Source organism: Myotis daubentonii, chromosome 10 (genome assembly GCF_963259705.1).
Source record: "Myotis daubentonii chromosome 10, mMyoDau2.1, whole genome shotgun sequence".
NCBI classification, from domain to species: Eukaryota; Metazoa; Chordata; class Mammalia; order Chiroptera; family Vespertilionidae; genus Myotis; species Myotis daubentonii.
Genome location: NC_081849.1, coordinates 82,642,924 through 82,669,528, shown reverse-complemented (window position 1 = coordinate 82,669,528; position 26,605 = coordinate 82,642,924). Strand labels below are relative to the sequence as shown.

The 26,605-nt window shown below is 45.2% G+C and overlaps 1 protein-coding gene across 5 annotated transcripts in view; it reads left to right on the top strand.

Moving 5' to 3' along the window:
• IMMP2L (inner mitochondrial membrane peptidase subunit 2) overlaps positions 1–26,605 on the top strand; it is a 477,803-nt gene that overhangs the window by 115,403 nt on the left and 335,795 nt on the right. Inside the window, exon 5 of one of the 5 annotated variants that reach the window (XM_059655899.1) lies at positions 20,242–21,037. The exons of the other annotated variants lie outside the window; for them this stretch is intronic. Within the exon in view, the coding sequence (XP_059511882.1) occupies positions 20,242–20,260 (19 nt within the window). The 3' untranslated portion in view covers positions 20,261–21,037. Of the gene's footprint in view, positions 1–20,241; positions 21,038–26,605 lie in introns of those variants that run through there. 5 annotated transcript variants of the gene reach the window in all.

Below are 26,605 nucleotides of genomic sequence, written 5' to 3'. Positions count from 1 at the left end.
TTGTGTTCGTATTTATAAATGAGAATTTAGAGTTTTATCAGATATATTTATTTTTTGTATCAGAGATAGTCTAGTCCCGTGGTTGGCAAACCGTGGCTTGTGAGCCACATGTGGCTCTTTGGCCCCTTGAGTGTGGCTCTTCCACAAAATACCACATGCGGGCGCGCACGTACAGTGTGATTGAAACTTCATGGCCCATGCGCAGAAGTTGGTATTTCATGGAAGAGCCACACTCAAGGGACAACATTGCCACATGTGGCTCGCGAGCCGCGGTTTGCCGACCCGCAATTTGCCGACCACTGGTCTAGCCCCATATCTCCGTTGCTCATAAAAATAAAGCTCTTTCCTTAATTAACTTCACATCCTCCCTAATTAGTCTCTGTTCTCGCCACTCCAATCACCCATCCACCTGTGCCCTCTGACTGCCCAGGTCCTGCCCGAGGACCCTGTGTGGGCGGCTGCATTTGACATTTCAGATATTTTCAGGAGAAGAGGGTGGGGGAGGGGTATTGATGGAAATGTGTGAGTTAAATCATGTGCTCAGGGTTCCAATATCCCGCTGATGGACTGCCTATCTGCCTTTTACTCATGAGTCTTGGTGTTAGACATGTTGCCTAATGAGAAACAGAATGCTACTAAAACTGATGCAGAGAAAGGAGCAACTCAGCCAGGTGCCACCTGGAAGCAGGTGAACACTGTTCCCCTGAGAGATGCCAGCCTGACAGATTCAGTTTTGTCTGAATAAATCAAATGGGCTACCTTGAGGTGCAGTGTGTACAGGGGGCTGCTATCGGAAGCACACAGGCCAGAAGTCTGAGGTGCGGCTCACTGGCTACAGAGTGCAACATGAATGGGATTGAGATGGACGTGGGCTAACATGGGATCAAAAATATGGGCTAACATTAAACATAATGATGACATAATTAGATAATGATAAAGAATAGCAAGTGGCCTCCTTTCTTTCTGCAGCCTCATCCTATATAATAAAAGGATAATATGCAAATCGATCGAACGGTGGAACGACTGGTCGCTATAATGTGCACTGACCACCAGGGGGCAGATGCTCAACACAGGAGCTGCCCCCTGGTGGTCAGTGTGCTCCCACAGGGGGAGCACCACTCAGCCACAAGCCGGGCTGACAGCTGGTGAGTGCAGCGGTGGTGGTGGGAGCCTCTCCCGTCTCTGCAACAGCACTAAGGATGTCCAACTGACGGCTTAGGCCCGCTCCCCATGGGGAGCGGGCCTAAGCCGTCAGTTGGACATGCCCCAAGGGCTCCCTGAAGGGTGTAGGCCGGGCTGATGGCACCCTCCCTCCCCCCAGTGCACAAATGTCATGCACTGGGCCTTTAAGTTTACTATAGAAGTTCATTTTTATCTGTAATGCCCATTTGAAATTTACAGCTGTCAGAAATAATAGAGTTTTTCTTTTTATTATTTTTTGGCATCAGAATGGAAGCAGCACTGGTGACACAGTGATCTTGGTGATGAATTGCTCCCTTTGCTGGTTATCTTTTTGAATTGGGAGTTATCTACAGTGAGTGTAAGAGAAATAGGCACATCCTCATTCATTTGACGTAAGGTGTCCATGCAGACATTCCCCCCAGAGCAGAGGCAGCAGTGCATTGGCCAAAAACCACTGTAAGGAAGCTTTTTAGTTTTACATCAAAATCCATACAAGACTGTGGTTGGAAAAGTTAGGTTTATGATTTCCTCATCAGTTCGTGTTGTACTAGCATTTCTTACAGTGGCCATCTAATCTAAGAATATTAAATGTCATGATGGAAAATGCATAATCCATTTTCACCTAACTTGTCCCCCCCCCCCCCCAACAGTTAGTGCTCAGGAACTGAGTGTGGTGTGGACTCAAATACAATTCAGCATCGATCAGATGGAGTGGGGAGAAGGGAGGCTGTGTGAGCAGCCAGGGTGAGCGGACTCCAAAGTCATTTTAAGGAGCTTGGATGTGATCCTGGGGTAGACGAGGAGCCATTTATGATTTTCAGAAGGGGCACGACTTGATGAAATTGTCATTTTAGGAAGATCAGGGTGACGGCAGTGTGGAAAATGGATTGGAAAGGGGCATGACCCCTGCATAAATACTTATTTGTTGATCATCTACGAATGTCCAGTGTATATAATAGGCAATCGCAAGGGTTTTCCACTTGGTTGGGTTTAACTGATGAAAGACAATTTGAAACCACCAGGGACTGGCATAAACAGGGCCTCAATGAGTTTCATTGCCATTTATTCTGTTATTTGAAATCTTAGGCAATTTGATTTTAGTGTGTGCATAACTGTTTTTTTAGTTTGTTTAGTTTTTTAAAAATATTTTCTATACTAAAAAGATGTTAAATTTAAAACCAATATGTAACTGAGAGAGTTGTATATCTTTTTCTATTTAAGGAATATGTGTTTACTCATACAAAAAGTCTCACTAACATAGCAAAACGACAATAAAATCAACATATTTAAAATGCTTGTAGACATAATCCCCAGGAACAAAGCAACATAAAATTTTATCTCTGTTATAATTATACTTGTGTGATTATAATAGCATTTTAAGACCTGTAAAGTAATAGAGAGAAATTCAAATGTCTGTCTGTAATGGATATAAGATTATATATGACCTTTGTTCTTTTTAATGGTGTGTATATACAACAAACATTTAAAATATAAAATATCTTAATATATTTTCAAAATTTATAATTGATAATTCCTCTCCTTAAAATGAAATCCTGGAAGGGTCTTGTACCTCGAATCTAACCTCCCTCCAGATTCAAGTTCTTTCTCCTCTACAAACCAGTATCAAGTTTCTATTTTAACACTGTCTTTTTAAATATTTTGATTATTTACAGTTATTTTAAAAACACTGAACTATTTTTCTGTTTTAAAAAATCTGCCTTTTTGGTCTCAGCTTTATTCTCTGTGGTTTTAAGTATATGTTTTAATATTTTACATGTTATCAAGACCTATTTCTGAAGATTTATGCCAGAGCGTTAACCTTGGGCAAGGGTTTACTTTGGAGCACAATGAAATAGTCATTACTTAAAGTTGTTGCCCCTCTGTGTTTGTGTGTGTTCAGAGATGTTCAGGTGGAACTGAAAGTGTGACTTGTGGGGTATGTGTGTGTGAGCATATCTTTTTCCAACCACTGGCTCTAGTGTACAGTATGATTGATTCATGCATTCATTCTGTTTGCTACCGTTTCCATTTCTCTTCACTAGAATATGAGTGGCAGGTGCCTCCCATAGTGTCCTATGCATAACAGGCTCACATGGAATATTTTTATTAAATAAACAAAAATAATTTGAAACTTAAAAAAATTGAGTGTTCAGGGTATGTATTTAAACTACCATAGTTGTACTTTATGCTCAGAAGTAATGATTGTTCTTGCCCTACATATACTACAAAAATCCTCTTGGATTTGAAATTAGAAAAAGGAAAATTTTCAGATTTTTGTTCATCCCTTCTTTTATTTCCGTTGACTAGCGCTCTTGGTGATGTTTCACATGTTACAGACCATGAACCGTGTCTACAGTAGTCCATATACAAAAATGATAGTACAGTGATCAACAATGGTTTGACCTCTCTTTGGCAGTTGTCATCGCTCTGTAATGCCCAGTTAGCACTTGGGATGTATATGCAGGTCTCACTATATCTTTTAAAACATAGGCATCCTTAAATACTATGGATTTTTAAATACTATTCAAACTCCGTTGCCTTAAGTATAAGTGTTTGCCAAGTATTTGGATGGATTACAGAACGCGACTTACTCAGTTTTTACTGAATCCTTTACTGTGCAGACGTAGGTCCAGAGAGAAGGTGGAGTGGACAGGGATGGCCGTGAACATATCGCTGGTGTTCATGCCTTCGTCTCCTGCTCAGTCCCCTGGGATGGCCTTCACGCAGCTGAGAGCCGTGGGATAGTTCACCCACTTACTCCCGGCCTCTCCCGCACTGTTTCTGTGATTTAGATAAACCCTTTCGTCTCTGGATCTCTGTGTTCCTCTCTGTTAAATGCGTGTGTGGAACTAGCTGGTCCTTCTAGACCTACTTCTGGGCGTATGTTCCCTGTATGAAAACATGAATGTAGGTGATTAGAGGTGTATTAATACAGCATTGCCGAGGCGGCCCCTCTGGTTTCCGTCTTCTTCCCTGCAGGCAGAGGGAACTGTTTGGGAGAGAGAGCCGCCCTCCTCCCCCCTTGCCGAGCTTCCTATGGGTGCGGAGAGCCAGGGCACAGGGAGTTCTGCTGAGTCATGGGCTGAGCTGGGCGTTCTGAGCATCTAATTGCTGATGAATGGTGTCCCAGGAGACTTCTGCAAAACGATCCGTGCTGACATGCGGTGACCTTTTAAACTAATATTGCTATGATGTAACTCGGTGGCTTCTGTTTCCTGGAGGTAATAGCATTAGATTGTACTGAGGTAGATAATGATTCTGTTAGCAATTTCCTTTGTGGTAAGTGTTTTCACAGTAATTTAGTTTGAAGAAAGAATCGTTTGTACAAATAAAATCTAGAGGAACTCACCTGCGTGTGCTGTTGATTAAGGAAAAAAGGTGGCCATTGACTTCTGGAACAGTATCTCCGAGCCTCAGGGTGAATATCACATTGATCGAATGTGTTTGGGGGAAAGCTTGCTGGCCGCTCAGACCTTTCTTACACACACACACACACACACACACACACACACACACACACACAATCTTGTAGCAAAGGGACAAGAATGTGGAATCAGACCTGCTGCTCCTTCTCTCATTAGTGAGTAAGATTCTGTATGCCTGGGTTTCTTTGTCTCTGAAACAAGAGTCATCCTGCTTCATAAGAGTCTATCTTCAGCACCGAGAGCAGTGATGCCCAGAGCATCCACTGCAGTGTCTGGTATACAGTGGCGCTCAGCACATCCCAGCAGTGCTTCTTTTCCATCGGGGGTGCTGGGCGGCTCTGAAGACTGCTGTTGTCACCGACAACGGAAGTTACATTTAGTTACTTTTCCTGACAGGTGAATGTGTGACAGACTCCGATCATTAGCTTCATGTTAGATGGGTCACATTATATGCATTAACTTTTCGTTGTTGTTGTTGATCCTCATCCGAGGATATTGTTTTCCCCGTTTATTTTTAGGGAGAGTGGAAGGGAGGGGGGAGGAGGAGAGAGAGAGGAGAGAGGGAGAAACATCCATGTGAGAGAGACACATGCATTGGTTGCCTCCCACACAAGCCCCAACCTGGGCGGAGATCCAACCTGCAACCTAGGCACTGTGCCCTTGACCAGGACTCAAACCTGCAACCTTTCAGTGCTTGGGCCAACAGGCTACCCACTGAGCTCAGCCTGCCAGGGGGAAGCATGAGCTCTTTCTACCAAAGGAACCGATTCCTCAGAGTCTCTGCTTGCTGCTAATGCCAGGCACAGTCTACTGTGGCTAGAAGGCTGAGGATGGGTGGACAGTGGAAGTTTAGTTTTACATTTAATCTAAAATATTTGCATTCCCAGCACAACAAGAACATGCTAAGAAGAAAGGAGAGCATTTGCCTCCTTCAACAGTTTGCTCTTCGTCTGTAACCTTAGTATTTCCTGCAGACTCTCCACCCGCGGCCATGCTCCCTGCTACCTTGCTTATGACTGGGGACACTTCTCTTGATGGCAGCCCAGGCCCTGCCTCCCCCATGGGGGCTCTCCCTGTGCTCCTGCCCATGGCTCCTCCTTCCTCTCGCTGTGTCCTCTGTCTCAGCCGCCTGCCTGCTGTTTAGCACAGTGGCCCGGGTTGCACTGCACCTTATGGGTCTCACCTCTCCGCCCGGATGAGGGGCCCAGCAGCCTTTTCATTTCCGTGTGTCCCGGCGAACCATAGAGACTCCGTCACTCGGCAGGTTTTCAGTGAGCGGTGGTTGCTGCTGTGGCTGCTGCTTCTCCTGCTGGTGTTGCGTAAAGAGAGTGAACATCCGCCCCCATATGCTTGGGACTTCGTTTGGCCATTTCTCTGATCCCCTTGGTAACAAAGAAACTCCTGACTTTGAGATCAGACTTGGTTCTTTCTGCTGAGTGGTTGATTTATTCCCATTCATCTGTTCACTTATCCGCCCATCCATCCTTCCATCACCCATCCATCCATCCATCCATCCATCCAAATCATTTATTTAATGCCTTTAGTTAGTGCCAAGCATGTGCTGGAAACCATGGGAAATAGAAAAAAAAATCAATCAGTAGGGGATGATTACACTAATTACGTTTTTGGCTATTCCTAAATATTTGTTTTCTATCTTCAAATAATTTGAAAAGACTGGTAAATCAATGTTATGTTACTAAGTTAAATGAACTATTTAAGAATTAGTTTTTACGATTCCTTGCTTTTTAAAAACACCCACCACCATGACATTTTCAATTCATTGCCAAATACGGATCTTTTTGTATCAGTTGTGATTTTAATGCTAATATACTTTTACTGTATATTAAACTACATCTTGAAAACATAAAATAAACCTTCCTCTCAAATGCACGTGGAGCAGCACAAAGTGAGAACTTCCCTCACTTGGGCGCTCCGTGGGCGTGCACGCAGGAAACCCCGTGCTGCCCAAATTAATTTTCGTTATTCCGTACACCCGTGAGCTGGGACTTCAATTCATATATTTTTATTCTTTCTATTTCATTGGTAGGAATGTTAAAAGCCATGGATTTCCCTCGGATCAGGGCTTAAAAACCTTTGATGTGTGGTGTTTGCATTATTATTTTTAAAAGAAATTTTTAGTTTTAGTTTGTATTTACCCTTTCACCCAAGAGTTGTTCGTAAAAGATTTTTGAAATTTCCAGGTAAAATACGAGCCTTCTACAAAGCAGCTTCAATAATTTCTAGCTTTATTTCATTGTGATCAGAGTTGCGGATACTATTTCTAGTTGATAGGATTGACTGTTCTTTTCCTTGCGAGCTAATCTCTGAGCAGTTTTGTGGGGCTCCACGCGCATCGGAGAGGAGGGCTTATTTTCTGTTTCCAGAGTGTAGTCTAATCTACAGTAAAATGTATTATTATGCTCTGGGTTTATGTTTAGGGCTTGAGGTTTTAATTTCTGTTTCATTGGCTAGATGCTGGGTTGTGGATATTTAACTCAGCGCTGAGTGTTCTGTTACAGTTTTCTTCTGTTTTGGCAGTTTTGTGGAGAAGGAAATGGACTTTTCATCAGCTAAGTCGTGTGGGTTCTCATTTTCATAGTCCTTTGTGCAGTAGTTATTTTGTTTGTTTTGGGGGACTTCAGTGAGCTGGGATGGTTATGACATTCCTCGTTCAAGATCACCTTCTCCGGTCCTTGTAGACAAAGTCTGGCCTTGTTTCTTCACTGGGTAGCACGTGCCCCTCGAGTGTCGCGTTTTCTATTGTCGCGAGGGATTCTAAATGCGCCCCCCTCCCCCCCCAGCTTCTTCACCTCGGTGGATGTTCCCGAGGGCACCTCTTGTGCTAACTCTCGTCTCCCTGCAACATGAGGCCTTTCTGACGTTGCCTTGTCCTGTCCCAGGTGCCTTCCAGGTCCCTCCCTGTTCTCAGTCCTCTCACTATTAACTTTCAGCGTTGCCTCCTATGGATGGACTTGCTCTTTCCAGCAGCAGCTTCAGATCCCGGCTCTGCCCGCCTCTCCGCCCGCTGCCAGCTCCCCTCGTGTTCCTCTGGGAGTTTCTCCCTCCGGCTCCTGGCCTCCCGGGAAGCCCGGTGGCAGGCAGGGCCCCAGGCAGCCTCGCTGGGTGGGACTTCCTAGTTATTCTTTTGCTCACGAGTCATTTGAAGCTGCGCTGTTTCCGTCCTGTAGTTGCCTCGAGGTCCCGAGTTGGGGGAGTTTTAGTTGTTCTGTTGCTTTGCTCTCCCAGGTGGAGTCTGACTCTGAGGTTTGCCACGGCTTTGGCGATCCGAATCTCTGTCCGTGGAGGTCACCCCACGTCCTGCAGCCGCATAAACGTCTCCTGATTCGGCTTATTGTGAAATTCAAATCTTGACGCTGCCCGAGAGCTCTCTAAAATAGGAGAAACTTTACGTTATTAAATTTATACACCATAGGCTTTATCAGACACATAGTCTCAACAGATTAGAAAAAAGGTAGGTTGTGAGGCCTCACTAATGGACTATTCAGCGGCCTTCTGCGTCTCCGTTATTAATGTTGAATGTCCCTGATGGGTTTCATGAGGCCAGATAATAAAAGGCTGATCTCCTCTAAGGGGCTGCATTACTGACTGGCGTCTTGTGGGGAAGATTACCTGATGCAGCTGTAAGTGTTTATTAAGTCCAAGGGCACGTCCAAGTTTCCCGTGCAATGCTACATGGGCAATTGCTGGGCAATTACTCTGCTGGTTAGTGACAAGCAATTATCCACATCACTTCCCAGGCCATCCATCTTCCCTTGCCCTTCAGCCTGGTGAACACGCCAGCGTAGATGCCCACGCACCCCGCCGCAGTGGCCACACCTGGAATTTACAGAACGAAACCTCAGCCTCACCGCGTTGGGGTTTGTAAAAATCTAAAGCCCGATTTCTCCTAATGGCCAACTTTTGGGTTCTTCAGACTTTGCAATACTTTTAGGACTGGTGGCGTCTGCAGTCATTTGTGTAGCAATTCGGTGACGAAGGGGCTTTTGCTTTCTTCCTGGGGAAGCTGACAATCACGTAAACGCATTTCTGATTCTCTTCCATGGGCTCCTCTTCACCTCCGCTGCCCCGGATTCCATGGCAACGTGTCCTAATTGCAGCCATAGTGTTTGTTATTTTTCCTGAATTGTATCAATTTTTGCAGCGTTTTTTGATATCCCTTTGTCACTTGCAGCTGATTTGAAAAGAACCCCTGTTGCACTGACAATTTTCAGAATAACGTTTAAGTGTGCGGCGTTGGTGGTATAGTGGTGAGCAGAGCTGCTTTCCAGAATAACGTTTAAGAGCTCGCGAGAACCGTCTGCGAGAAGTGCTCTTGGTGCTCTTTTAGGAAACCCTTCAGGCCCTCAGAGCGAGCATGGCTCGCTGTGCCTCATTGGGTCTGTGATGCCTGGGAGGTCGGGAGGTCCTGCTGTAGGGATCAGCGACATCTCAGCTCAGCGATGAAAAGAAAAGCAGGCGTGGTCCCTGGCATCTCCATATGTATTTAGATATTGAGTTCTCATATTTATTTCCATAGTAGAGGCCCAATGCATGGAAATTCGTGCAAGAGTAGGCCTTCTTTCCCCTAGCTGCTGGCACCGGCTTCCCTCCGGCCCCTGTCTAATTAGCATATTACCCTTTTATTATTATAGATATTACACACCTACTGTATTCTCCTCCCCTCCCCAATCAGGTGACAGTATGCCCTTCAAATCCCGTTGTCATACAGGGTCTTTCTGTACAAAGAAACCAGGACGCGTCATCTCCACGTCATGGGGGCCTGTGTTCCTGCCCCCGTTTCTGACCTCGAGCACCCTGTGCCTCTCTCCTTCCGCCTCGGCGCTCCTCTTGGTAAAAGGGAGGATCTGATGATAGCATTGAAATGGTCAGATAGCAGAATAAGCCAGGCAGAGAAAGACACGTATCACATGATCTCACTCACACGTGGAACCTAATGAACAAGCTAAACTGATGAACAAAATAGATCCGGAGACACAGAACCATGGGACAGGCTGAGGAGTCTCAGAGGGAAGGTGGAGGTGGGAAGACTTCAGTCCAAGAACTTGTATGCACAGAAGCATGAGCTGTGGGCACAGACATGCCGGGAGCGCGTGGGGGTGGGGGTGCAGAGTGAGGGCTTCAAGGAGACATCTGCAATATTTCACCAGTAAAGACTAAGAGCAATTATTAAGGTTCCATCAGATTGCTTTCTAGCTTTTGACTTTGCTGTGACAATAGTTAAACATGGTTTTCTTTTATGTAGAAACTGCATTGGAGAGCTGGTTTTCCCACATTATTTAGCTTTTGCTTATTGGTAGACTGTCTACTTGCCTGTGGCAGATGCCACGGAAGATTTGCTTCAGTCTCCTGGGGTCTAAAGAAGTGGCTGGAGAAGCAAGCAGTGTCAGCAGGACCCTGCGGTGCCGCTCAGAACACAGCGATGGGTGCAGTGAGCGGTGTGTGTGTGTGTGTGTGTGTGTGTGTGTGTGTGTGTGTGTGTGTCATGGACGCCACTTCCTCACTGCGACCCGTACCATGAGCTGCATCCCCATCCATCCCAGGTTGGGCGGAAACACAGGTGCAGCAGGTTCAATGAGCCATTCTGTTTAGATGTGGTTTGCTCTTACATGCGTTTTAAGAATCAGTACCTTTATAGGTACACTTTTCTATACCCTGGTTATGTTTTCTGACTTGGGTTTCGCAGCTCTCCACTTTCGTACAAGATGCACAGAGGGTTAAAGCTACAAGCCCAAAGGTGTGAGTTATTGTGTACCTCACGTGCAGGCGCCCACCTGGTCTGTAAGTCGCTATAAAAGCCTGTCGTTTATGTAACAGTTACTGAAATGAGAGTGCTTTGGTCAGGTCTCTCATTGTAGCTAAGTAATGCCATGTTTGTATTTTTTAGAAAAAGTATCTATTTCTGTACCAAAATATTGAAACAAAATATGTAAAAATATTACCATTTTTTACTTATAATTTAAAGATAACAGATTTTTAAATGGTCCTTTTGTATATACTTTTTATCCTTGAAAGTTTCTAGCATTGACAGGTGTTATTTTAAAAGTAAACATTAAAAAATTTACTTATTTATTTTTAGAATGAGAAGAATGGAGAGGGACGGAAGGGAAGGGGGTGGGGGGAAGAGAGAGAGAGAGAGAGAGAGAGAGAGAGAGAGAGAGAGAGAGAGAGAGACATTGATTTATTGTCCCACTTATTTATGCGTTCATTGGTTGATTCTTGTATGTGTCCTGACAGGGAATCGAACCCACAACCTTGGTGTATTGGGATGACACTCCAACCAACAGAACTACTAGCCAGGGTTAAAATTCATATTTTTGTTTAAAAAAGCTGTCAACATCCCCTCACAGAATATATACAAATGTATATGCATTATTTTGTGACTAAAATCTCAGATTATCTTTTTTCTGTGGATTCAAGTATTGTTGGATATCATGCTTGTAAAAGAATATTCACCAAATACTGCATTCTCTATGGGATGGCATTTGCAAAACTCATAAATTTGGAGAACACAATTATGTCAGTGAATTGAAATTAATAAAATGGCATCCCACACAGGCACCATAATTTGCATGTTAATTTCAGCTCATGTTTTTATGGATGTGACAAACTTATCCTCGTCATAGTTGATAAAAAAAAATAGCAGAGTGTGAAGCCACCGAACATGGAGCAGGGGCTCCTCTCGGTCCCCGCGAAACCCTCGGCGTGTCATTCATTGTCTGGCATGTTGAGTTTTGGTTCATCTGCCTTTTGTTGCCTTTTTAAAAAATAAAAATAAATTAATAAATAGTGAGCAATAGTCGTTGATACTGAATATTTTTAACTCTTGAAAATCATTTTTTCTTTTTTGAATTGAAATTTCTCACTTAGGAAAATTACAGTTAAAGTGAAAATTAATGACACATGACCTTAAGTGCATGTTTTAATTTGGACCCTGCTACTGTTGTTAAGAATATTCAGTGGCTTGCTTTTAACTGGACATGCCGCAACTTGACTTAAGGAGCCTTTTTTGAATTATGGTCTGTTGGTGACGAATTGGTTTTACCTCTTTTTCTAGGCATTTCCTCAGTGGCATTCTCTCTATTGTGGTCAATTTTGCCGAGTGATATGTTACATCATCCGTGTTTTTCAAGTGTGTTTGCATGCCCAGCAGACTTTTCTCTTGACTTAATCTTTATTTCACCTGTCACTCACTTGATGCTTGTTTCTCACTTGTCATGTCCTATTATTATGCTTTGGGACTTTCTATTCACCTTCCTCTCCACTCCCCTTTAAGAGATTAGGTCGTCTGTTTTGTTGATTATTTCCAAGAACTGGCTTATTTATTTATTTAATTTTAATTGAATTTATCGGGGTGTCATTGGTTAATGAAATTACATAGGTTTTAAGTGTACAGTTCTGTGATACATTGTCTGTATGTTGCATTGTGTGTTTGCCACCCAAAGTCAAATCTTCCATCCTTACAGATTACTCGTTGCTCAGTAGCTATGTCCTGAAGTCACGTGTCCGTGTTAGGATGAATTATGCAGGCAGGACTACACGTGGGAAGTCGTTACCTTCTGTTCCTACAGGGACACCCCAGCATGGCTTCCTCTTGCAGGAAACAGAAAGGCTCCGCCGCTAGGGACAGTGCGCCAGCGCTTCTGGCTGTGGTCTGGCTTTTCTCGTGCTGGGGTTTCACAGCGGCACTGCGGGTGTCAGGGTCTGAGTCAGCGCGACTTAAGTTATTTTAAGGTCAGTTAGGCCCTTGCCAAGGCAAAGATGAAAGTAAAATTGTAGACGTGTTTCCAGAGCCTTTGAAAGGCGCACTGTGACTTTCTATCCTGAATCACCACCTGGTTTACACCTTTCTAATTAGATAAACCGCTGTTCATACTGTGCCTCCTCATTCCTGGACTTGGCGGAGTGAGTCTGGTAAGAGGACACTTACATGGAAACCATGTTCGAGGATTTCTGAATGGAGAGATTTGGGGCATATTCACAGAGCAGCTCCAGGCTTTGGGTTTAGGGCTCTGATTCTAATTCACAGTGTTTTTATCACTCTTAGGATGTGCTGTGAACACCTTAGAAGCTCAACATCAAAGATATATAATTGAAGGAAGTAAAGTTTATTTTCCCAGTTGGGAATATTTGTATTTAATTAAGGACATTGAATTCATTTTCTCAAATCCGAGATCTGAGGAGTATGGGCTCCTCAGGAGCCCTTGGCGCGGCTGGGAAGCGTCCTTCACAATCACTGTCACTCACTCCATCAGCGCGGACGGTTCCATCGTGCACAGGAGGCGGGGCTTTGATTAAAATGCTTTTTTCAGCAGAGCTGGCAGTCTGCTGACGCCGAGCCCGCTGGTGCTGACGTCGCCTCTCTGTGTGGACGGTGCTGGTTGGGAACCAGGGGAGGCCAACGACAGCAGGTCGGGTCTAAAGCACCGTGATCCTCCATCAGTCAGCTCCCCTGGACCACACGCATGTCCTGGAACTGCTGTTATTGGTGGCACAGACCTAGAAAGTAGCTATCATAGTTCATCTCCATTGTGGTGGCCACTTTTTCTTGAAGGAAGAACAGATTTGCATCGCATCCATCCCCACATTTCTTCATGTATCGTCTTATCCAGCAGACATTTTATTGCAGGTCTCAAGTGTCAAGTACATGTGCTAGGCACCAGGGAAGACATATGAAAAAGGTTGCTTCCACTTTAAGGATTTCACAGTCAGGGACAGAGGGAGGAAGAGGAAGAAGTAAGCAGTCCCATACGGTGTGGTGTGGTAACAGTAACCACAGGTGGCCTGGGAGACAGAGAGGGTCCCCTGGCCGACATGCTTCCTGGAGGGTTACAGCTGAATTTAGCTCTGAGAACCGAGGGATGGTGGGACTCGGTGCTGACCAAGGATGGCCGATGGAGTGACTCCAAACAATTGGGCATCGTTGGGTATGAAAAGTAAGAGATCAGGTTGAGGAGTAAACAGTCAAGTCATAACGGGCCTTGTAAGCTGTGTGAAGGAGTTTGAACTTGATCTGAGTGTGGTGGGGAACATTACTCTGGTTGTGTTTTGGATCATGAATTTGTAGGTCATAGAACCAGAGGCAGAGAAACCCATTGGGAACCAGATTAAATAACCCGGGTTAGAAAGGTGTAGGTAAACGCCACGGCAGTAGGTTGGAGAGAAATGAACAGACTCAACATCTAACCGGGATGTGGACTGATGGCTGTGGGACGAGAGGGAAGAGGCAGGGATGACTCCCCAGCTTCCGATGGGAGTGCAGAGGTGGATGGACAGCGACGCTGTTGGCTGAGTGAGTGGGGCCACATGGAAGGCGCTTTGGGGACTTGTTCAGATTTGTGTAGAGAATTAGCTGCTGCCCTGGATGACAACCCGACCAGGTGTTCGCTTTCTGGCCGGATGCAGGCCAGGTGCCACCTGCTGCTGTGGGAGCCCCGCAGGACGTGGGGCTGGGTCAGTGACTCAGCTCCCCGTTCTGAGTAGATCCCGGATGGAGGAGGATGTGATGATGAGGGTATTTGTTAAAAGATACCTTTATGCATAGAAATGACTAGTCAGCAAGGGGGAAAGAGTTTCGTTTAATAGTACTAGGGTTAAAAAGCCAGAGAGAAAAATAGAAGCGATTTTCAGGTAAAGTCACTGTTTTCACCTCCTATAGAATGTTGCACCTGAAATAGTAACCTTCCTTATTCCCCAACAGGCTTGGTTCCTTCCTGTGATGCGCCCTGAAGGGATTTTCAGCCAGTGAACCGGCCTCCCTTTAATCTGTTCCCTTCTTTGCCCGAGGGGCTATTTTAGTTCTAGAAAACCTCAGGTTTTAAACCAGGGCTCCTCAAACTTTTTAAACGGGGCCATTCACTGTCCCTCAGACCGTTGGAGGGCCGGACTACAGTTTAAAAAAAAACGATGAACAAACTCCTATGCACACTGCACATCTCTTATTTTGAAGTAAAAAAACAAAACGGGAACAAATACAATATTTGTATTTGCATGTGGCCCGCGGGCTGTAGTTTGAGGACCCCTGTTTTAAATGATCAAACCGTCACCATCTCTTTCCTGAAATACTCCACATCCCTATGGACTGTACTTTCCCCTGTTGAAACAGATTATGAGATTGTTCTTGGGGGCTGTTCTTTGGGACAGTCCAGTATGTAAAACTGACATATTCTGAGAATTCTGCTGGTTCTTGGATCACATTCTCTCCTGACTCTCCTCTCCGAGTCCGTTCCCACCCCTCACCCGGCAAATGAGTCCTGCTGGCTGTGCTGCTCTGTGAACATCTCACTGCTCTGGAGGGAACATGTGGAACACACCGGGGGGTCTGCAATGTGTGGAACATGCAGCCCGCTGCCGGGGAAGGGCAGTCGATGTCTGTGCGAGTGGCTCTTAGAGCCCGTGTGGACTGCAGTGATGGTCCTTAGGCGTGAATCGCAGGGCCACGCTAGGGATCGCTGCCCAGTTACCCGGCGACTGGGAGGGAGAAAACAGAATCCGCTCAGCACTTTGCTGCCTGCGACATGGTTACAGGTGATGCATGGAGTCCCGAAAGGGGAAGTATGCCCTTAGCTGGCGTGGGAGGGGTGGTCTCTCCTTTTGTTATGACAACGTGGGGACTCTGTTTAGATAATGATGACAAAGATACAGCCCATGTAGGTTTCAGGTTACAGCTCTATGGCACATCATGTGCATATTGTATTGTGTGTTCACCACCCAAGTCAAGTCCCCCTTCATCACCACTCATCCGTCTCCCACCTCCCCCACCCACTTCTGAAAACGCATCTCAGAGGCGAGAATCGGGAGTGGTTACCTGAACTGACTGTGGCCGAGCACAGTGGCTCTCACTGCCCCTGGGAAATGGCCCTGGCGGCCGGGCCGGTTGCCTCCTCCACCCGCCTCCTACTGAAAATGCAGTTTACGAAGGTGGAAGCTCTGGGGAAGTTGTAATTGACTATTACGTGGAGAATAATGATGCTTAGGACTCTCGAGTGGGTTGGACCTCTTTGCATTAGAGCAGTGGTCGGCAAACTCATTAGTCAATAGAGCCAAATATCAACAGTACAATGCTTGAAATTTCTTTTGAGAGCCAAATTTTTTAAACTTAAACTATATAGGTCGGTACATTGTTATTAACTTAATTAGGGTCCTCCTAAGGCTTAGGAAGAGCCACACTCAAGGGGTCAAAAAGCCGCATGTGGCTCGTGAGCCGCAGTTTGCCGACCACGGGTAGAGGATCTGAGGGAGGAGGTGAGTTCAGGGCTGTGAAGTCTCTGCTCAGGGTGGTCGGGGAGACAGAGCCCTGAGAGGCCCCGGGTTCCCGTTCTTGATTGTGGCAGCACTGAGGGAGCTGAAAGGAGACCAGCTTTGACCCTGAGAGAGGGAAGCACAGCTTCAGTGGAAGGCATAGCCGCTTGAGCTTGTTGACGTGAAAGGCAAGGATTGATTGGTAGACATGGGATCCTGAGGATTGTAATGAATACATGATGTGAACTCTGATGAACTGAAGAACTTGGAAGCTTGCTTTTCTCTGTGCCTCATTTGCACGCCCCTTCCCCGTGCTTTATTGTGGAACCGCCCCAATCCTGTGTCTGAGGAGGGTAATCACCCCCCCCCCGCCCCCCGCCCAGCTCGAGGGCCCTGGGCTGGCCTCAGCCTTGCTGGGGGGAGATCTCCGGAGACAGGAGTGTTGGAGTGGATGTAGCATCGGGACCCACAGATACCTCCCTCGCAGAGACACATGCTGGTGAAAGGGGTGCTGATATTCTGGAAAATTCTGGGACGACCGTGTTCTGATGCCCTGGGAGGTGGTGTGAGGTGACGCTGCTGAAATGGGCCCTCTGGTGTCAGTGGCTTCATGGGGACCTGGAGGTTCGGGGTCTAGGTGTACCTGCCAGGGGCAAGGTGGCACAGTTACTGTGAGGGGCAGAAGAGCCAGAGTGACTGACCATCGGAATTGTGTGATTGTCATCAGTGGTGGTGGCTAAACAATTGTAAAGGTAGGAACCAGATTTCATTCACCATCACGGAGCACCCTGGCCGGTCACTGAGTGTCTGGACGGAGCCTGATCCCAAGCCCAGAGCCCTTCGGTGAAGAGGGAGAGCTGGGTCCCCTTGAGGGGAAGCCATCGCTATTGCCACAAATACTGAAAAGTCTTCACGTTCTCCTGGTGGGATCGCAGTCGTTTACCCAGTGGAAAGGGAAGCTCTCAGCTTGCCTGAGTGTTCCCAGAAGTGGCCTGAGCTGATGCCAGTCACTCAGGAGATGCACAACTCGACCGACCCTCATTGGTGGAAATGAGACTCTGGTGGTGAGAGGGTGAAGGCCCCTCCCCCTCCCTCCCTAGCCTGAGGGCATCTCACTGGCTGCGGCTCCACCTGGTGACAGGTGTCCCAGCTCCTGCAGGCTCGCCTTGCAGAAGACCTTTAGTGCCTTACATCGGAGGCCAAAGGGGTGGCGCAGCGTGTGAGAAGGCATCTCAGGAGCCGCCAGCAAGGACTTGAGGTCCAAAAGTGGTGCTTTTTTTTTTTTATCACATTCTCATTTTACTCAACGTTTTGACTTGTACAAAAGGAGAATGGCCTTGGAAACGATGATGTATTATTGCAAATTTAATCAAGTTGCGATTCCCCTTGCGACCACTGTTCCTGACGTGAGCTTTTCAGCAGAGCCAGTCCTCCTGGTCTCTGGCCTTCAGCATACAGCTCCTGATTTTGCAAATCCTCTCCCAGCCCTACCACTGTAGCGATTAGGCAGGATGACGAGGGGATGTTGACGTTTGCCTGGGCAGAGAAAGCAGTGGACTCTACTGCCAGGGCCGTGCAAGGTCTGCCTATCACAGTCTAGTTCTAGTACATGGCGAAGGTATCTTTTGAAATGGTAAGTAGGGATAAACATTTTATTTACTTATTTTTAAATATTTTTATTGATTTTAGAGAGGAAGGGAGAGGGAGAGAGAGAGATAGAAATGCCAAGGATGAGAGATAATCATTGATCGGCTGCCTCCTGCACGTCCTACATTGGGGATCAATCCTGCATCCCGGGCGTATGCCCTGACCGGGAATCAAACTGTGACCTCCTGGTTCATAGTTCGATGCTCAACCACTGAGCTACACCGGCTGGGGAAGGATTAACATTTTTGTTTTTAAAGCGAAGAAAATGTCTTAGAACCAGTAATGGATGGGTGAAGATGGTGTGTGAGTAAGCAATATTTATTTGATTGCATTCAGCTAGGATAATTGTTCTCCCAGAATTAAAAAATAAAGCAAAACTAAACAAGATGCGAATGCAAAATACATTAAGCTCCAGAAGGTCTTGTCTCCCTACCTTTTCCCCTTTACCTGCTGGATTAGAAAGTCAGAGGCACCTCAGAGTGTCCAGTGCATGGACTCCTTCTGTGGTCTCGCGCGATCTGTGGGTCCAGTTACACAACGCTGTCGAGTGCCTGGAATTGATCGCCTGGAATTATAAAGGAAGCAGGTGAAATGGAATTCTAGCAATTAAAGTACCAAAAAATTGTCAATATAGTAACATGTGTTGTCACCAATAAGTGCAGTAATTTTGGAGTTAGTGATGAGTGCAACATTTCCAAGTCTCTGTGTTTCCTACTGGTCACAGGTGCGGTCACTACTGTCACTTATTGTCTCCATTCCTTTTTTTGTGGTTGTTGATATTTTTTTATTGTTGACACAGATGTCAACCCCCCCACCCCCCATGTCCACCTCCCCTCTTCTAATTAAGGGAAATTTAAACAGATGTTAGTGAAAATAAGCATGTGATGTCTTTTCCACCCGCGCTGAAATCTCTATTGAAGTCTTTGGTAGATGAGGAGTATATGGACCCCACTTAAAGGACCCCTGCTCTAAATAGATTTATATATCACAGTGGCCCTGAAAATGAATAGTTACTGTCTTTTAAATATATTTGTTTAGGTACATATTTTACTGGTACTACAATGCTTTAATTTATGGCGATATAAAATTGTCTAACAAAATGGGAAGAGGAGACTGAGGGAGTCTATGTGAATAAGTAGCAATTCTTGGTCCGTGAGATACCACAGAGCAAACGACCTTTTCTAATAGACTACATGGCGCCTCGTGGACCTGTGGGTGTAAAATTATTTTGAACATACACTCTGTTTTCTTTGATTTTGTTAACTGGTTCAAGCTCATTTACTGCGTAACATTTAAAATTTTTGTTTATTTCTAGAAGATTGAGTTTCTGCAATAACCTTCACTAATTGCCTGCTGTAAAATTCTTCCTAGAGTCTTTACAAATGTATTATTTGCTGTTCATCTGTCAGCTCACTCAAATAAAACTGCATGTAATCAAAGCAGTTGCATTTTGCCCACCCACTAGAGCAACGAAATCATTTCTGCAGTTTTTCTTTCTTGTCCACAATTTCAGCCCCAAATTATGACAACTTCACTGACATTTGAAAAATGGTTGTGTTTATTGGATTATTTGCAGGTGGGGGGTCTCTGCTTTCGTCTACAAATCAGTGATTAATTTAACGACGCATTAGTTTATATTTGGCAAAATGAAACATAGCAAGCACAGCTGAAAAATGAATCTTGTTTCCACCAGTGTCTTCACACAGCTGTTTAAATACCATATTGTACTTGTTTTCCCCCTTGTTCCTTATTTAAGATGGCACATGGTACATGTGTAATTTTTGCATATTTTAAGCTGGCAAACACCAGTGGTTCTCAGCAAATTGGAGGCAATTTGCAAAACTAAAGGATATTCTTATGAATCCAGGCCACAGTAAATTGTTATTGAAGACTCTCTCTTTTTCTCCCCAAAATTTCTCCTGAGACTTTTTTCATTACAATGTTATATTTCAACATTTGTCACAGAGGTACCTTTCTTTATTCATTCCATTTAAATGTCATTCTTTTATATGATGATACCATTTAAAGTAAGATTGTCCAAAAAAAAGCCAGATGTTTTAAGATGGCAGGAGTTCACTCATGTTATCAATTTTATACTATTTTTCTGCCTGGAAAAGATCGTGGCTCTTTATGCACGGATGGAAATGCTCTCAAAGCATCACATTGTGATGGAAAGTTTCAGTAATTTTCCTTAACTGCACCGTCCTTCCGGCCTGCCTCCTCCTCTCTCCCCTCCTCTCTGACACCACCAATAAGATTCACTGTTGTTTCCGTTTGCACTTGTATGAAACGAAACTTTCTCAGATAGATTTTCATGAAATACCCTGTAATGTTTTCAGAGGGCGTCATTTTGTCACAGTACCTCTGTGGAGTGGGACCTTTGGTGTCTAGGTTGTGCATCTGCGTCTCGGTGTGGAGTTCCTTCCTCTGTAGTCGCTGATGTGAGCGTATGGTGTGTAGACAGTGAGCACACTTGCTGGAAAGAGAAGGAACGGAGATGCAGGTACAGAGATAGACCTCAAAAGCCTGGCTGAAGCTCATCGATGCAATTGTGCCACCTTTGTAAACAAAGGAATCTGCATCTGCATTGCCTAAAGTGTAGTGTTGCATAACGTGCTCACTTGCCGTCTATATATTTATTCTGGATTCTCTGCATGGCAGGCCCGATTTTGGTTGATTGTGCTGTTTTTTATTTGGCAAGATGATCCCATTTTTGTTTCATTCCTAGACTTCAGTCCAGCAGCTAGAAGCACTGCCAGGAACTGTGAGACCAGTATGAGGTGTACTGCTCCGGGTTCCCCAAGGAAGTTACAAATGTGGTGAGAACATACAGGAAGCGGTTATAAGTGAGAACGAGAATCCCGTCCAAGAATAAAGATGAGCGGTGTAAATGATGGGTGTGATTAAACACATGGGGAACTTAGAGACTTGAAATCATTTTCTGAATTAATTAGCAAATATTGTATAGATAATTATGTTATAATATATTACACTTTCATATGAAAGTAGAGTTTGTATATCATATATAGCATGTGTGATTTTGGCACATGGGTATTACTCGGGGACCTCCTATATTTGACCTGCTCTGAGATAGAACTGGAATGTTGCATATATGGACATGTTCTGCATGAACTTCAGGACTAAGTGAGAAAAAATGGAACTAAAACACAGGACTCACTGACCTGAGAGTAATGATAAATCTATTAAAATAAGTATTTTAAAAAATAGTAACATTTATGATAGAGCTCTCAGCAAAATCAGCAAATGTTTAAAAAAAAACCTAAAAATGTTTGTTCTTTGGGTATTCACTCCACTTCCGCGCAGGGCACGCTGTTGACTGCCGTTCTCCTCTGTGCTGCCCCCACCAGGGACTTGCTGCCTTGGAGGCGGCTGCTCCATGGGTATGTGGGATCCTCTCCTGTAGGAACGTGAGTGCGCGTGTCCTGTGGACACTGACTTCTCATCACTCCGCCGCAGTGGCAATGCTAGCGTTTCAGGAGAGCGTCTCTGTTAATAGCATCTTCAGCCTCCCGTTAGCTTAGTGCACGATCATAATCCAGACCCGCTCAGACCCCTAAACCCTTTAAGGCAGCAGAGTTGCCCAAAGGCCCTTCTTGGTTTGCGAATGATCAGTCTCTCCAATCCCTTCCAGTGTGTGAAGTTGGTAGTATGTGGGAGTCCCTTTTCTTTCTGATGCAATACACTTCCCACTAATGTAGGAGGTGAACTTGGTGTGTGCTCTTGCCTGTAGAGGTGAGTGTTAGTGACCAGGAGAGGAATTTGCTCTTTTCAGACTAAAGGTCTTTTTGGGGTGGCGGGTGGTTTTACTAGCTGCTCCCTCAGCTCCTTTCCTGCCATCGCACCTTTTTCTTTCATTGCCCAGGGATGACGAGGTGTCTCTAAAAGGCATTTATGAAATCCCGGAAGCACCCCAGTAAAGGGGCTGAGATTGATTTGTGTGTTTCCCTTTTAAAAGATGTTTGTAGAAATGGAGAATTCCATGTCTTTGGGAAGCTTAATATTCAAAACTGTCTACTCAGTTCTGAAACATTGTCTTGTTTGCCATTATTATTTCTGACCAGTGGATCAGGGATGGTTCCCCACACAAAACAAAATAAAACAAGAGAATCAACCATAAATTATTTCTTCCCCAAATTGAGGTGGATTCACAGAATACAATGCAAGATACCCTAACCTTGCCTAGTTGTGGTCATGGAGTAGGAATCTTGAGCCCTCTCCTGGGGATAAGGAGAAGTATTGAAACATTCATAATTGAGATTGGCAGCCTCTAGACAGTGAGTGTACGTAAGTACAGAGAAGTTTTGCGTCATAAGGCTGAGCTTTCTAATTTACTCAGCCAAAGCTTCATTGCTTTGACTTTTAAGTGATTTTCTCTTGAAGGAAGGACTGAGAATATATTCATACTTCAAGAGTTGCTAAAACTCACTAGTTGACATACTGATGAAATGATTTGCACACAGTAAATGTTTTAATTTGTCCGATTCGTGTAGTCTCCTTAGAGCGGGCAAAAGAGGAACGCTGTCAGTGGGGCAGGCCAAAGCAATCACAAGTGGGAACTCTACACTCAGAAACGCAGTTGGGTTTTAAAAAGCCGTCTTCATAGCTATGCAGTTTCAAATTCCCAAATGATATTTATAAAGGCCATTTTTTGCTTTCTAAAATTTCAATGGAGGAGACAAAGAAGGCAGCATGCAGAGCTGCCTTAATGCTGGTAGAAATACAGTTGAGTTTGAGAAGAAAATGTTGAGTGCTGGATTGGGGTTAGGTCACTGGAGTTGAGCGTAAAGTTAGGAATGTTGTAGCCCCAGTCATCACCCTGCACATGAGTCATATTGAGAAAATTCTCCTTAAAATCTATCCCATGTCATACCTCTTTCTGATATAGCAATAGTTTTCATTGGGACTGATGCTAGAGGTAATCAAATACAGGTGCTCAGTACTAAAGACCTTGGCACCTATCACATTCCCCTCAGAGAGGCCGGAGAGAAAGTTCTTTCTTTCACTACTTTTTCAGTGTGATGACTAAGTATAGCGACAGCCTGGGCCTGATTTCCTGCTCTGCCAGTTAGTGAGAGTATAACCTCGGTTGGGAATGTAACCAGTCTGTGCCCCAGTTTCCTCATTTACAAAGTGAGGACAGTGAGGACACCCTCTCCGGTTATTGTCAGGACTGCATGCGTGTGTGTGTGTGTGTGTGTGTGTGTGTAGATTTCTTAAAGGAGTGCTATATCTCGGTATTGTTTGTGTTATTACTACACTTGTGGTTATTTATGCTACACTTCCTACATTTATTTATAAGCAAATACTGATTAAGGCTCTGCTATGTGCCAAGTCCTATTCTAAGTGCTGGGCTTACAATAATGGACAAGGCGATGAGACCCTGTTCTTATGTAACCTGGGTTGGGTTTGGGAAGTCAGAGGACAAAATTCAATAGTGAGTGAGGAATGGGAATAATGGGTAGTGCTACCTGCTCAGTAGCGGGGGGTGGTGGGGAGGTGGGTAGCACAGGAAGGCTTTTTCAGGGAGGTGCCGTTTCAGTTGAGAGCTGGGGTGTGTGTGTGTGTACTTTTTTTTTAAAATATATTTTATTGATTTTTTACAGAGAGGAAGGGAGAGAGATAGAGAGTTAGAAACATCGATGAGAGAGAAACATCGATCAGCTGCCTCCTGCACATCTCCTACTGGAGATATGCCCGCAACCCAGGTACATGCCCTTGACCTGAATCGAACCTGGGACCTTTCAGTCCGCAGGCCGACGCTCTATCCACTGAGCCAAACCGGTTTTGGCTGTGTGTGTGTACTTTTAACAGTACACTAGCCTGTTGCCCCGTCTTGGCCTTTGTTTCTCTTCCTCTTTCTTATGTCTCACTGTCCTCATTTCACAACTGTCATTGATGATTCTGGTAATTTGGGAAAAATAGTCAAGTCTCTGGGTTGCTTCTTGAATCAGCTGTGGACTATCTAGGTAGCTCTGCCTTTGACTGTACCTTCTCCCTTTCTGATGTCCCGGGCACAGAGTCTGTTGGCTCAGGCAGACTCCCACTCGTGGTCAGTGTGAGCCCCTCTGCTATTGTAGTTTAGTTGATTGCTCTTGTCTCCCGTCTGCATTGCTCTCCCTCTGTCATGTATGGATGTGCAGCATTTAGTAGAGATCCCTGCAATTGGCTGTCCATCAGCCGAGTCAGAATTACGCGTATTCTTGAAAAAGCGTTACACTGCTTTCTTTGTTTTATTTTATTTGTTATTTTATAAACACTTATGTAGCCTTTTTCACTTCCCAGATACTGTTTTAAGCTTTTTCCAACATTAATTTTTTCACCCCTCACAACAGCCCTGTGAGGTGGGCGTTGCTGCCTGCTGTCTCGTTGAGTAACTTGCCTGAAGGCCCATGACGCAGGCGTGGAGCCGGGACCTGACCTGGGCAGTCGGCTCTGGCGCCCCCACCCTTCACCACTCCTTGAAGTCACCTCTCTGGGAATACCCAGAGGTCGTGCTGTCAGTCTCATCGGTCCTTCGCCTTCCTTCCACGTTGCCACGTTGTCTGTCAAATTCATCACCTCCATTTGCTAGTTGGCGTTCTGTCCTGAGCATGTACCACATTTCACAGACATCAACTTGATTAGCTGTAGCATGCATGCAATAAATAAATAATTTTACGTGGATAGTTTACTGAGGTTGAACAAATGTACACATTCCTGTAACCAGCATCACACTCAATATATGGAACAGTTCCGTCATCCCAAGATGGTCCCTGTCTCCCTTCCCACCCTGTTCCCCCATCGCCGCCCCCCCCCCCCATACTCCCCAACTGGAGGACCACTGATCTCCCTGTCACAGTGAGTTTTTCCTGCATGAGGCTTTTTATAAATGGAATCATGCATATGTACTTGTCCATTCTGGCTTCCTGTGATCAGCGCGTTTTTGCGATTCATTCATACTGCTGCTTGAATCGTTAGGTCGCCGCTTTTTATGATGATGCAGCTGTTCACTGACCGTGGCTCCCATGATTTGTCCATCCACCCATCTGCCAATAGACGCCTGGGTTGTTTCCAGTTTTCGCCCGGATGGATGGAGCTGGCGTGAATATTTATGCACAAGTCTTTGTAGTGACACGTTTTTATTTCTCTTGGGTAAACACCTAGGAATGGACTTCCTGGGTTTTATGATAAATAGATATTTATTATTATAAAAAATGGGCAAAATTACTTTATGATTTTCCTTTCACACTCTCACCAGTAAGAAGTCCCTCCACATGCTTGATAACTCTTGGTATTGCCAGTATTTTCTTTTTAGATTTTTATTTTGAAGTAATTACAGAGTCTTAAGTTGCAAAATATTCACAGGGAGTTCCTTTGTCTCTTCACCCAGTTCTCCCCAATGGTAACGTGTCGATAACTTCAGTACAATGTCAAAACCAGGAAGTCGACACGGGTGAAGTCCACATCCTTTATCCGATGCCACCAGCTTCACACACAGGGATTTCTGCACACACTGTCCTGTGGAGTTGGTCCCAGGTGGAGAGTCGTGGAGCTGCCCATTGCCACGAAGAGTCTTCATGTCGCCCTTTGCCGTCACAGCCAGACCTCTTCTCCCCCGACCTGGTCCTGCGCCCTCTGTGAAACCCAGGAAACAGCTACTCTGTTCTCCAACTCTGTCATTTCAAGAATATTATAGAAACAGACTCCTAGAGTGTATAACCTCTTGAAATTGGCTCTTTTTAAAAACCCAGCCAAATGCCCTGCATACGCTTCGGTGTGCTGGCTGCCTGTCTCAGTACATCTTTCCCTTTCTCTGCTGCGTGATATGACGTGGCTCAGTCAGTGTGACCATGTGCCCATTGAGAGACATTCAAAGCGTTTCCATCTCTCTGCCTATTGCAAAAATGACTGTGAACTACTGGGCACACCCCTTTGTGCATAGAAGTTTTCATTTCCCTCAGCTGACCACCTGGTAATGCATGTGAAGCTGTTTGTTTTCACTCTCAGAGTGCTTGTACCATTTTACACCCCTCCAGCAACCCGTGGGTCATCCTGTTTCTCCGCGTCCTTGTCAGCACGCGGCGTGGCCACGGCTTTCCGTGGTAGCCACTCTGCTAGTTGCGTAATATACCTCGTTTTGGTTTTGGCGTGTTTCCTTCCTGGCTGGCGGTGTGCAGCCTCTCTGCACGTGCTTGCCGTCCAGTGAGTGATGTGGGTGGGACTCAGGCAGGTCTGTGCACGTGTGGTATTGTTCGTGTTAACCCGAGCCGTTCCCATGGCGCGCACTGGTGTCTCCCTGTGGTTCTAATGCTTGTTTTCCTGGTAAGTCAGGGTGCTGAGCTTCTTTTCAAGCACATGCTGGTCACTCTCACATCTTCTCTGGGAGCTGTCTGCTCAGGTGATTTCTTTGCCCACTGTGATGAGGCTGATTGGTTGTATAGAGTGATGAGTTACTCAGTTTGGGATCCCAATCCTTTGTCAGATCTATGTGTGGTTAATCTTTCCTTCCATCGTGTGACTGGCCTTTTCCATCTTTTTTTTTTTTACGTGATTTCTTTTGAGGAGCGGATGTTTTAATTTCGATGAATTTCAATGTGTCCATATTTTTCTTTTACATTTAGTGCTTTATTACATCCTTTCTAACAAATCCTTGTCTACTGAGAAGTCATGAACATTGTCTCCCAGAAATTTCATAGCTGCAGCTTTTACCTTTAGGTCTGAGACCCACTTGGAGTTCATTTTTGTTCATGTGCACATTTCCTTATCCAGCCCGAGTGATTGCTTGGGGTTAATGGCAGGAATAGCACTGCTGCCACGTTGTCTGTCATACGTGACAGGTGGCTGTGTGGAGAAGCACCTGTGGGTACGGCGCACATATGTGTATTTCAGAGTGTGTGCACACTGCAGAAAGGTGGCGTACCTTTATGTTTTCCCTACATGGTGCGAGAGCCCGTTTCTTCATTTTGACTTCTTATGAATAATTATAGAATAGCATTTCTTTCTCCTTTTCACTTGCTTCTATACAATATCATTTTCAGAATACTTCTCCGGGAGTCTTGCGACTCCTCTCCAACTCGCTGATCCTAACTGTT